Below are 13,739 nucleotides of genomic sequence, written 5' to 3'. Positions count from 1 at the left end.
AGAAAAAGACGACACAACTTCTGTTGGCAATATAGTACAGAGTTTATATAAAAGTGCACGGTAGATACTGCACACAGTAGTGTCAGTACTTACTGTATGCGTGATTAGCTCCTCATTGTAACAAAGGCCCTTATGGGAGCAGGGTTAGGGCAAACATGCAGACCCAAGAAAATCTAATGCAGTCCTACAGTTCCGCATTTTTACCACTTTCTTTCCGCGTTCTTTAGGTGCACTGTTGCGTGCATTTGTCTCAGCCACAGCTAACCTTCCACAGGAGATACCAACACAAGGTAAGCAAGACATCGCCAAAGCAGAAATAAATATACAAAAATACAATAATAAAACAAAAATATATTTACAGTTTTAACGGGGTCTTTAAAAATCTCTCGTGCTTCTTCATAATTGCACACTTCTTCGTAGCACTCTCTTTCAGGATTCCCAGGAACAAACATCTCAAAATCAAATCGGTTGTACAGCAGACTGCGGCTGAGGAACATGTTGGCTTCCTCTCCACCAGTAAACACTAAAATGTAAATAGAAATATAAAAAACCAATTAAAGGCACATAAAACACAAGAGTTATGATGTGAAATGTATTTTAGCGTGTAAAAAGTCCTGTATTCCAGACATTCCCAACAAAGTCTTTGTTTTGAATAGGATTTAATAAGAGGGTTAGCTTGAATCCGAGTATTAGTAGTGTTGCAAAGCAAGTAAATCGTAGAACAGGACGATAGTCATTAAGCCAGGATCACACAAGTTAGTCAGGCTCAAAGCAGGGATTACAAGAATCTCAGGTCTTCTGGTTCCACAAATTCCTATATCACTTGTTTTTCAATAAAGGCGAGGGAGTAGCTCGTAAGGTACTGGCAGCTCTCCAGCTGCCTGTAAGTAGTCCTCCCGTGTGCAGCCTAGCCTACTAAACTAGAGGCGTTTGCTAGGTTTAATTAATGTATGTACACCAAATCTGAAGAGCCAGTATTTGAGATGTAAATGTGTATATTTTCAGGACTGAAAATCCAATGAATCTCCAAAATGTATTTAACGCTGATGTTTGAGTGATAAATCATACAGCGTTTGAGAGACTTATTAATGATATTACAAGAGGCAGTGCTGCTATAACTGTCACGTATTAGCCACGTACAGACATTTCAAATTGACGAAGCCTTTTTGACATGACTGCTAGCAACCCTGCGTAATGCACTTGATCACTGCTAGTAATCTTGCATGGGGTTGCCACTAATGTTATCTTGTCTGGTGTGCTCACTATTAACACACTACTATTATTAGCAGCTCTGGATGGTTTTCATTAAATGTAAGTAGCTCTTGTCACAGAAAAGGCTGAGAACCCCTGATTAAAGGTCCGCCCATCTTACCCTCAGGGACTAGAGAGCTGCCAATGGGGATATTTTGGCCAAAATACTAAAGGAGAGAAGTCCTGATAAGAAATTACCAGTCAGTGAGGCCTGCGTGCTTAGACATTCACAACTTTTGTTCAGACGTAGGACGTAGAATCATACAACATTAATTACAAGTCTTGCATTTACTTTTATTTCATGAATGATCAGTAATTTATCATAACTTTTTTGGTTACCAAATTATACATAAAACATAGCCAATGTGTTGAATTTATGAAACGCTGGAAATTCAGAATTTCATTCCTTACAAAAGAATATTTAATTGTATTAATCACCACTTTTGTGTAATTTGCATACATACATTAAGTTTCATTTCAGCCTTTCATCTTCGAGTGGAATTGTTACCCTGTCTTTGCCAAATATCTAAATTGTTAGCTAAAGAAGGAGGTCTTACAGTTGAGGCAGGCATTAGGGCAGAGTGGTGAGGCGGATGGCTAGGGAAACAGACTGCGACAATACAAAAACAAGAAACTGAGCAGGTAGTGGCCAATCCTGACATACATGAGAGCAGCATCAGGATTAGCCTGAACACCCTGATTTGCACTCCCAGGGAGATTGGGTTGAAGAAACCTCAGTGGGCATGTCGGTTTAGCCTTCCTGAGAATGCCAGCCAAACCGACATGTGCACTGATGTAATGTGATGTAATGTAACTTGAACTTATAGAGCACAAAAACTGTCACCCTACGGGTATTCTGGCGCTGGGACTTACCCTATTGTCAGTGTGCATAAAAATAACCTGATCGCCGATATTGAGTAGCTCGTATTACTATTCCCTAGGGAAGAGCCATATCTTTACGCTTTTCCTAAATGGAAGCAGAGATTTGATTTTTCCTATATTTAAGGGAAGATCGTTCCAGAGTCGTGAGGCTGCTACACCGAATGCTCTGCCACCCGTCCTAGTCTTCTTGAATCTTGTGGTGGTTACCAGATTTGCGCCTGATGAACGAAGGTCTCTCCCAGGAGTGTAGCAAGTAAATCTTTCCTGCATGGATATCGGACCATAACCATGTACTGCTCTAAACACAATACAGAGAGATTTGAAATGAATTCTCTCATGAATTGGTAGCCAGTGAAGGTCCTTTAAAGCTAGAGTCGTTGAGGAACTGTGCTGCCTATTTAAAGCAAATTTGGCTGATATAGACTGGATCCTCTGTAGCTTCAGTAGCACTGAGTTTGGTGCTCTCAGTTACAATGAATTACAATAGTCCAGCCTACTCAATATTATACTCCTCACTACTTGAGATCTGGTAGTGGCAGGCAGTAGTGGAAGGATCTGACGTAGTGCTCTTATCAAGGAGAAGCAAATACCAACTGTATTATTAACTTGTGACTCCAATTGAAGGTTATCATTCGTTAACACCCCCAGGTTACGCACTGTTCTAGCTGGAATCAGTGGTTTATCCGTAGGGGTGAGTCTAAAATCGAAGGGAAAGGGCCACGCAATTTTGGCTGCGGAGACATATACTATCTCTGTTTTGTCTCCATTGATTTGTAAGGAGTTTTTTTTCTGAGCCATTTAGAAGTATAATGCATGCACTCCTGGAGCTTATCTAGGGAGCCTCCCTGATTTCCTTCTAAAGAGAACACCAGTTGTGTGTCATCTGCATAGTTGACTAGATCAATACCAAAGCACTTGATAATAGGAATCAGAGGACACAGATAGATATTAAATAAGATTGGGCTTATTGCTGATCCCTGTGGCGCACAGGGGTCTTAGGGGATGTAAAAGGTGGAATTGTTACCACCTTTTGCCTGCCCGTCCGATATGATTGCATCCACTTCAGTGCCAGTCCTTTCACTCCGATGTTCTCTAGTCTTTTCTACAAGATACTATTATTCACCGTGTCGAATGCGGCCGAAATATCCAATAGTACTAATACGGTCGGATTACCATTGTCGGCTCACATTCTTAGGTTGATTGAAGTGCACCTACCACTCCTCCTGGTGACTGCCCCCACAATGGGCCTACCCCCAAGACTCGGCCCGGCCTATAACTTGAAAAGTAAAAGTATAATAAACCTGTTTTATTAACGCTTTATTTTTCAAGTTTTTGAGCTGCTGGCAGGGAGAGCAACGCTCCTCCGCCATAGCAGAGGAGCCGCCGCTGAGGTCTTAGTCAATCTCAGCTCATGGATTTGTAGAAAAGGTGTGTTCTTGGGTTCTCCGTCTGTATTTTGGCAAGTCAGCTCAGTGACTTAGGGCTGATTGCCGTAGTGAGCCAAGTTCGAATCCTGGCAACCCAAACTCACCCTTCCACCCTCCTGACAATGCAAATTTAGAACAATTAATTTTGATTAGTATTACATGCTATTTACAGTGCCTAGAAAGGACGCTATGAAGCACGATCTAAAAACAAATAATTATTTTTGCAACGAGTGAAGCAACCATTTTTACCACACTCTATACTTTAATAACACACGTTCTATATGGTAATACCACAACACCCATTAAGTCTGCCTTGTGCCTAAAACACCTCTCAGAGAACACACATACTAAAAAGGTACAATTTCCCTGTCTGCACCACAGCACACCTTTAAGCAGATGTGCTGGGTGCAAACAGAGACAGGGCACCCTATTGTGAAGAATGAACTGCACTTCGAGCAGCCACAAACTCGCACATCCCACGGGGACAGAGTACTCAAGTGAAATACGTAGCAGGGGCCATATTACAGAAAGAGCCCGGGGGTGCAACAGGCACAGGCCGCAAACATTTGTGCAACTCCTTCTGTAATGATAGCGCTGGGGCATATATAGCATCAGTGCTTCCTCAAGAGGTCGTTCCCTCATTTGCATGGGAGTGCGGACCCATTCAAATGATGGAATCTCTTTGACTCTGCATCCACGCCATATTATGGATGTGGGTGCAAATGCAAAGTAGCTGTCTAGAGGTAAACTGAAAATGCACCATAAAAAGGTGGTGCACTGTGAGTGCGCCCCCTCATGGCAGCCCTCTGGAGGAAGGAAAGGGGGTCCCATGGACCCCACAGACATCCCCTCGGGTGGGTGCAGCCACTCACTGCACCTGCCTGCAAAGGGATCTCTAATCAAAGTGCAGGTGGGTTAGCGCCTGTATAAGTGAAACATTGAGAGGCTTTGAAGCAGCCGTTCCGTATTTCATTTGCATGCGCTGCCACAGGACAGCACAACTTTGTGGCTGCCCCCAGGGCAGCACATTCACTGTAAAAGGGTGACTTTCCCTGTTTGCGGACGGTGCACCTATTTAAAGATGCACTGTGATGCAAACAGGGAAAGTGCATTGTATATGTGATACGGCTCCGGCTGTTTAAAAGCTTCTCTGTGTTTCATCATGCAGGCGGTCTGCACTTTCAAAAGGGGTCAGCGCTTCCCTTGCATCTGGTTGCAGTGAGTGACTGCACGCGCCTGCAGGAGAATGTCTGGGATGTCCATGGGACCCCCTTTTGCCCCTATTAAGGGATGCCCTCCGGGAGCGTACTGAGAGTGTGCCACCTTTTTGTGGCGCACTTTCAGTGTGCTTCCATCGGAAAAATGGTGGGGGCACAGAGGCAAAGTGATTCCCTCGTTTGCATGGGGCCACACCCCCATGGGAAGGAGGGAACACCCTCTCTCAATAGCACTGGCGCTACATATGTGCCAGGGCTATTGTATTACAGAAACTGCCGCACGAACATCTACAGCCTCTTCTGTAATACCAAAGTGCCCCGGTGGCCTGCAAAGCAGGCGCAGATGTCCATTGCGCTCCCGGAGCACTTTCTGTAATACGGTCCACATTGTGAGTTGCCTTATTTTAGTTATTTGCATTTATTTGTCATTTTGTAAGGCTCATACTCCACCCAGCCTTGTTCCAGAGAGCTGTAACATACGAAAAGTATAAGAGCACCTAGGAAAGTGACAAATAGCAAAAATAGAACAGATAATCTACAGTACGGCATTGGTCAGGAGTAATGGAGGATTACAATACGCTCAATGTACCGAGGTAATGACGTATAAATTACTATGGAGTGGGAGATAGCATTATTACCACACAGAGTATGAGTTCAGCATTATCAAGTATGCAAACACAGGTAGCACAGAAACAGATCGCATGTGGCATATGGGTCAATTAAGATATAATCAGTGAGCAAGTGAAACCATAAAAGACTTTAAATATTAGAGGTGAAGGTGAATCGACTGCCGCTTCTGATCTCTAATGCTAATCTGTAGACATGGTTGGACTAAGACCACACTTCACCGAACAGAGAAAATAGTTGCATATATCACAAAATGCGTTCAGTTACAAAAAATGATCTTTCGAATCATGGCAGTATGTAGGCGACTATGCTGCCTGTTTTATGATTTATTTCCTAATATTTGTTGTACTTTAAAACTCTATCCGTAAGTAGCTTAAAAGTGTTGGGGTATATGCTTAATTGTTTAGCCTGGGAAATATGCTGTACATAATTTAGGCAGATTATGGAATTGGTGTGCCACTAGAAAAAAGGTACTACGATGTCTCTTGACTAGGGGACACATTAATTGTTGGGTACGGTAAGGGACCCATAATGTTCGCTGGAGTGACCAATTGTAGGAGGCCAGCCTGTCTTCTGTACTCGAGATCCACAAAGAAGTCGCTGCAGGGAAGCCAAGGCTGCCTATCCCCCTGATGAAAACAAGACACGGCAATACTCATTTCTAGGTCTCCCCTACCTAACAGCCTCATGTAATTAAATAAAACCTGAAATAAAAAATATACATAGGCCACTCGCTTCATCCATTGATCTGTTCAACAATCATTTACGGTTTGCTTCCTCCCACCCCATAGAATGGGTAAACAGGTTAGCACATTTCAGGCATTAATTCTCTTCAATAGTGAGAGATGGCATTTTGCCTGATCACATGTGCACATCTGCCTAAACAGAAATGCACATGAGTGCCAGAACTCGTTGGCCAATACTTTTTGCCCGTTCTTTAGCCTTCCCTTTCTTTATGTTTTTATTATTTTTCAAATCATCCTAGTCTTCAGAATATAGTTTTTCAAAGTCAACAGAACATTTCTCTGTGCCAGTAAGATTATTTTTTTCGTGTGTTCATTTAAACTAGTAGACCTAGCTGCTAGTAACTATTAAAACGTTGTCATTCTTATTTACATTTTCTATTGCATTTATATGGCACATTAAGCCAGCATGTTTATTTTTTATCTTTGTGATGTAAGCTTGCAATTAAAAAAGTACGTACCTATCGCACCAGCTGCCAGTGCCAGATCTGTTGACTCTGCCAAAGCATATTTTTCATTGCTGTACTTGTCAAAGGCAATGGAGAAAGGTACTACAGCTGGTTTGGCAACCTTTTGCCTTCAACAGAAAGTTTAGGTTAAAGTAACCTTTGCTCTGACACCTTCTAGCTAAAGCTGTGCAGTGAAACAACTGTACTTGAAAAATCTAGACTCATTTCCAGACTTCGACTCATATTAAAAGCAGTGGTTTAACAACTTGCCTTTCAGAGAACAACAGTTTGTACCGATGTCCAAGGCCTGCCTGACTCCTGTACTACTAATCGAAAGGGCATGGCACACTGGCAGGCAGCTACTGTCTAGACACATCTATTATCCTGCTTCATGCTATAGAGATTGTGAGAAAGACAGTAGGAGCATACAAACTCATAGCAGGCCTTATTTCTGAAATATTATGCTATAAGTAGGAGTATGTTGATCCTTTAGCACCTCTGGCGTACTCCTGAGTCCTAGGAGTAAGCTAGGATACTCCAAGAGGAAGTCACAACAAAGTCTTTTTGAATAGGGCCCAGCAAATTCTGGAAAATCCCATGTGTTTGGAAGTTATGCAGGTAAGGTGGGCAGAGAGATGAAGGGACAGCCTATAGTTAACCTCCGAGCCATGAGCAACTGAGCATGTTCAAAAGAGGCAGCAAATTCCAGGGACCCACAGGGCATGAAATTTAAGGACAGGTTCTAGGCATTTATGTATGGTATGTTATGTATATATGTAGTATTTATATAGAATGAACCTAGCCAAAATGATACAGAAAGAAAAGTCCAAACGGAATTTCTACAGATTTGGCAGTATTACTAGCCTATCTTAACTCCAAATTGGTAGTCACATGGCCCCAATCCAAAGGACAGGCGAACACAACATTATTTAACAAAAGGATGAGCGTACCAACATTTCAACACAAAACACACAGAATCCAATTGAAAATTATTCACAAATATATTGACATTGAACATAAGTGTATACATTATTTATTATGCTGCGGTTGCCCCGTAGTGTGAAATGTAAGTCGCGGAAAGAAGTGCTCAGGTGCCCTCTGAAAACCTACCAACCCTGGTGTGGTCATTGACTGGCTTTAGGCAGCCTGTCACCACCAAACCTGTTTCTGGACCCCTGGGTCGAGAGCCCCTGCTCTCTGAGGCAAGACACAATGCGCATTCTGTGTGGGGGAGTCACCTCTCCTCCCCCAGGATGAGCACAGTGCTTGAGAGAGTGTATTGCGACCCCAGCCTCAGATGGCAGCCCCCAATTCACTTTTGGTGGGAGAACCGGCGGTAAACTTAGTGAGAAAAAATGGTGTGCCCCCCCCTTCGCCACCTCCACCCCTTTCAGTGCTCACCATCTTGAAGATGGTGAGACTTATCGAATCAGGGCTAGTGCTACACCCCCCTCCCACAGGAGGGTGGCAGAATAGAGTGTGTAGACACCCCAGTTAAGGAACCCCTTAGTCTCTACATGTCACTCCCCATTAACAACCCTAAATCTAGTATTTAGGTGGCACCCTCAGTCCCTGATTTCAGATTCCTGACGGCCTTTGAAGTCCGGATGCGGAAGACCCGCATCAGCAAGAAAGAAGAAGGACTAGTGACTGACTTGGCGCGAGCCCTGCCGGCCTGTCTGCTGCCTTTCAATCAATCAATCAATTATCAATCAATCATTCGACCAAGGGCTGGCAAAGCACAACTACTCACCTCTCAAGGCGCTGGGGGGATGTGGGGAGCAGATCTGTCTAAGTGCTGGGGTCATTCTTAGAGCCAGGTCTTGTGGTCCTTCCTGAACTGGGGTAACCCTTTGCTATAAAAGTAAACTCACCTTGCAGGCCCTGCGATCTCCAAAATCCTGGGAGGACTGCCTGCCTGCCTTCCACCAAGACTCTAAATCTCGCATGGACAGTGGACCCGTCCAGAAGAGACCAACTTTAAAGATCAAAGAACTCTGCCTTGTGGAACTGGAAACCGCCTCCATATCCACCTCTGCACCCGACACCCAAGGCCCGAGTCCAAATGGCCCACCAGTCCTGCGACGGTTACCCAGCGATTCTGAGCCAAGGTCCACCGTGGGCTGACCCCTGTCGGACTCTACCATAATGCCAGCAGCCTCAACCTGAAGACACCCCCTGACCGCGACCTGCCCGGTAAGCTGTTTCCCAACGCCAAAGGACACCCCTGCACCCGAAGCCCACGGGCCTTGGGGAGCTTGACTAATGGTGTCCCTATGTCCCCTAGTATCAGAACTTACCTGGGCAGCTGTGGGTTTCCTTCGTTCAGTGTCCTGGCCGAGCCTGTTTCAAAACCGATCTCCCCCATTGAGTTGCATTGGGCGACAAATACTGTGTAGGCACTGTGCACCCAGCCGCTCCAGTGCCGCTGAGGGTGTTAGTTTGGTACTGCATTGTTGTCCCCGTGCTTACCTAAACCCCAGGAGACCAACTCCTGATACTGCTTTACTCACCTGTGAGCAGCGCATCTTCGATCACCCCCAATCTCCATTTGTTAATATTAGGTGCCCAACACCGAGATTGACCTCTGTAACTGCCCGCCCCTGTGCAGCTGGTGGTACAGTCTTGGTGCTAACCTGTACCCTGCCTGGTGTTGACCAAAGACACCGAAGACTGGATTTATAATTTGTGCACTTACCTGCAAAACTGCATTCTTGGTTTTTTTCCCCAGAGATTAAGATTGCTGAACTGAAAAATTGCACTAAGCGTCTATTTATAAAAGTGAACATATTTTTCGTTAAAAACTTACTTACCTTTTAACATACATCTTGTTCTTAAAATAAATCTGGAAAGAAGTTTATTTTTATAAAATTGGTGTGGATCTCCTTTTTGAGTTGTGTCATTTATTAGTCACTGTGTGTATAACAAATGTCTTATACTCCTCTGTGTTAGGCCTAAGGCTGCTCGCTCACACTACCAGAAATAGAGCACTTTGTGTTTACATTCAGCCCTGTACACTGCTGGGGGAGTCACTGGACTCTGTACACGATGTAACCCATTAGAGTATTATCACATAAAGTGCCAGCTTCCTAAAGTGAGTCTATCTTGATCCCACCGGAGAGTTACAAGTGTGCATTTGAAAGGTGATGGAGACAGGTGTGCATTATCAAATAGTGAGCAGTATGGATTTTTTGAAGAAATATCCCAGTGTATTTAATCCAGATTTGGGTTATTTTAGAAATTACACTTAGAATATAAAATTGAGGAAGGGAGCAACACCTTTTTTTTTAAGTAAGAATGCAGATTAATGTGCAGGATGCTGTGAAATTTGTTTTGGAAACATCGGATAAGGATGTATCATTGTCTCTGCTGAAGCAACCGAATGTCTGAAACCTGTGACCATGGCTCAAAAAGCCAATGGAGACATAAGACTTTATGTTGATCTGGGAGGTTTGCATAGGGTGAAAGTTGTGGACACATTTCTACTTTTAAATTTGGTGGAAATGCTTTCCACAGTCACAGATGCCAAGAATTTTACCACGTTGGATCTGGCATCCACTTACCACCAAATCAACTTTTATGAGAGTTCACAAGACTGTACTGCTTTAATAACTCCAATGGGTTCATATAAATTTCTTAGAATGCCATTTAAGTTATTCTCGGCGGCCTCCGTATCTCCAAGAATAATGCACAGTTTGGTAGGGTATCTAGAAGGAGTGTCATATTTGCAAGGCAATTGTGTCATTGTTGTAAAGACATGTGAAGAACACAACCATAAGGTGTGCCGTGTGTTGGAAAGATTGGAAGATGCAGGTATGACCCTGAAGGAAAACAAGTGCAGATTTAGAAGAGATAGCTTATCAGGCCATACCAAATCTCAGGAGGGAGTGAGATCAAGGAATGAATTAATAGAAGTGATTCGTAATATTGATACTCCGACAAGTAAAGAGGAACTAGTCTCATTTTTGGGCATGGTGGAGTTTTATAGTCATTTCATACCCAATCACTCTGAAAAGACTGTAGCATTGAGAGAGGTGTGCAAGCAAGAGGAGGTCTTAGCATGGACCATGAGATGTCAAGTGTAGTTTGAACATCTTAAGATGCCCCGTATTTAAAAGCTTTCATCCAAGGTAGCAAGATGACTGCTGTGATAGGTGCGAGCTGTAAAGTGCTGGGCGACGCCTGTTGCCGAAGGTGGGTGAATGTGAAAGACTAATATCCTTTGCCTCCAGAATGTTGAAAGGTGCCAAAATCAACTAGTCTATAATAAAGAAAGAGGCACTGGCTGTGAGTTGGAGCGTTAAAGAATGTAGAAGCTTTCTATGAGGTTATGTGTTTACAATTACATCTGACCATAATCCTCTGAATGAGATCTGAACACTTCTTATCTGTGCCCTTCAGAATGTGGGGGTATTAAATTGCATGAATATACATTAAATGTTGAATAAATTTCAGGTGTTGCAGATTGTTTGTCTTGGTTTTTACCTATTGCTTCTGAATTTGAGGTGGACATTATGGAGGATGAGCAGACCTCTACAGATAAAAATCCTTGTGAGCAAATCAGGAGGTGGTGTGGAATTACTTGATAAAAGGATGGCCAGACAAAAAGATTATGGAATTAGAACGTTCGAGGTAGGTGAAAATACAGTTGACAGAGAGGGGGGTTATTGTTTTACTTAGAGTGTGCAGAGACCTTCCCTGTGGACCGTGGGAAGAAATTTCTGTGGATATTATGGGGTCACTCAAGGGTGAAGGAGACACTCCCTGTTTGGTAGTGGCCATGGCTATGTAATCAAGGTTGCCACGGATTTCTTGTATGATAGATATTACATCTGACAGTCATAAGATTCTCAGAAGAGTTATTGTGGTGTGAGGAAGCTCCCAGTGTGTTACTTGAAGATACAGGTGGACAGGTATGTTCTAGTAAGGGTTGGCAGATATGTTCTAGAGAGGTATAAACGTTCAAGGGGAGCTGTGGAATTGTATACAAAAATTTTCTTTGTACCATCCGGATACTAAAGGTATGATAGAAATGTATGGCATTCAACTTGTGAGGGTAAGCAGATTGGACTGAAAGAAACTTTTACAAGCAATAATAGTGAGATACAGATTATCCCCCCATTCTACCACGAACAAGACTCTTTTAGAGATGTTCTATGACAGAAGACCACACACTAGATTATTTCCTGGCACAATGAAATGGAGAAAAGGTTGATTTGGCATCTAAGTTGTGGATGCTTGGCTTGCAGAACTAAGGAAATTAGGAAAGCGATTGAAAAGAAAAAGTACTTTGATGAGTTTAAAAATTTGAAGCTTTGCAATTTTAGGTATACTACCAAGTCAACATTTCCGCTCCGGTGGGGGTCCAGGTATGGTCACAATACACTGAACTAATGGTGTTAGTAAAACGTTTGAAAAAGGCGTGGACAATCAAGGATACCCATATCTAGAATCTAAGCAGGGTGGTTTTACTTAGCAAGAGGTCTCAGACGAGAAGCATGAAAGGATACCTTCTCATAACACTGGGTTCAGCGCGATTTCAAGATGACGCTCTTTCAAGCAGCAGGGATCTTTTGGACAAGAGTATGCAGATAAAACCAATGTATTTGAAGAACTTGGTTGATTGATTAGCTTTTGTTTATTGGTTTTCATTATATGCATTTTGGGGTGGGGTGAGGGATGTACGTCATTACGACACACACTTTTACAACGCGTTCCATTACAACGCGGTTGTAACAACCCAAGTCGTTACAACGACTTGCGTTGGGGGGGCGCAAATTAAAAAATTTTAATTTACTATTCCAACACCAGTCCCCGTGGATAGTAGGGAAGGTGTTGGGATAGTAAATTAAATGATTTACTATCCTTGAGCGCCCCCCAGCGTAATTCGTTGTAACAACTTTCGTTGTTATGACCGCGTCGTAATGGAACGGCGTTGTAATGGTTGCGTCGTAAACGTCGCATACCGGGGTGGGTACCTTCTATTCTTTCTGTGCCTTTTGCTATGTTTTGTCCATATTAGGCTTGTTTTTCTTTTATAGTGTTCATTCCTGGTGTCTTATATAAGAGGGATCTTCAAAGGCTCTTTAATGTTTCGTACCCGTGAGCTTCCTCTGGAATCCCGAGACCTCATGATAGCTTGAGAGTTTTATGATACTTATTGCTGAAATCAGTTGGCGGCTGAGGTTGAATAAAGAGCCTGCCTTCATCTTTTTTCTTATTTTAGTTTAATATTATCTGCAATGTTTCTTAATATTTATTGTTTTATTTATTTTGGCAAAAAGTGTACATTTGTTATTTGAATTACTCAATATTTGGAATTTGTTTATGTTTAAAGACACATTTTTGGAAGTGCTTTTTATTAGGTCGAGGACCTAAAGGCTGCGCTTGCGCAGTCTGGGGGGAGATTTAATGATTCTTAGTACGGCTTTAGAACCCGCCTCCCTGGCCCGTCTCTCCCCCATTGGCTGGCTTCCTAAACGGAGGCCAGCCATTGGAGGAGAGATGCATCACTCCAATTTAGCCCCGTCTTTTTCGGATTTGGGGGCGTAAGTTTTACTGTTCTTTAGACAGTGACGTTGCCTGTCACTCAGAACCTCAAAACCACGCCCCCATTCCGAAAAAGACGGAAGCTAGCGGCCGCCATTTTTTTGGTCCCTAAGATGAGCTGCAGGACTCCCTTCATCCTCGCCTGTGCTGCCAGGCTCTATTCCGCCTTGTACCAATATCTTATTCACTGTCGGCGGGCGAGCGGGAAGCCAGCTAGGCAGGATCCCCTCAGGAGACAGCCCTAGCCCCCCCGCCACCTTGCCTGCAGGGCCCCGGGAGGTATCCAGAGTCCCCATAGGATCAGGGCAGCGAGATCAGCGCAGCGGCGATGTCCGCCCGTAAGCCTCCGACAGTTTGCTAAGTCGCCTCACCTCTCAACACCGAAAGGGCCGTTAGCATCAGGTCTGCAGTGATGGAGCTCGGGGGCTCAGTCAGGCACCGTAGCTCTCGACCAGGCCGCTGTCCCTGCCTTCCCCGATCCGTGGTGGGTCCGCGTTGTGGAGGCCTCCGGTTGCAATCGGGCAGAGCGACAGCGTGCATGCAGCCCTCCGATGCCGTTCTCGAAGTCCCCAGTTTCTGTGCTGCTCCAGCGTG

At 43.9% G+C, this 13,739-nt stretch overlaps 1 protein-coding gene across 2 annotated transcripts in view; it reads right to left on the bottom strand.

Moving 5' to 3' along the window:
• Positions 1-13,739, bottom strand: part of PRRG4 (proline rich and Gla domain 4) — a 297,426-nt gene that overhangs the window by 56,131 nt on the left and 227,556 nt on the right. For both annotated transcript variants that reach the window (XM_078680854.1, XM_078680855.1), the window contains one exon: positions 360-523. In XM_078680854.1, coding sequence (XP_078536980.1) covers positions 360-523 — 164 coding nt within the window. The remainder of the gene's footprint in view (positions 1-359; positions 524-13,739) is intronic.

Source organism: Lissotriton helveticus, chromosome 3_1, assembly GCF_964261635.1.
Source record: "Lissotriton helveticus chromosome 3_1, aLisHel1.1, whole genome shotgun sequence".
In the NCBI taxonomy this organism is placed as follows: domain Eukaryota; kingdom Metazoa; phylum Chordata; class Amphibia; order Caudata; family Salamandridae; genus Lissotriton; species Lissotriton helveticus.
Note: the sequence above shows the minus strand (reverse complement) of the source record. Positions and strands in the feature narration are given on the sequence as shown.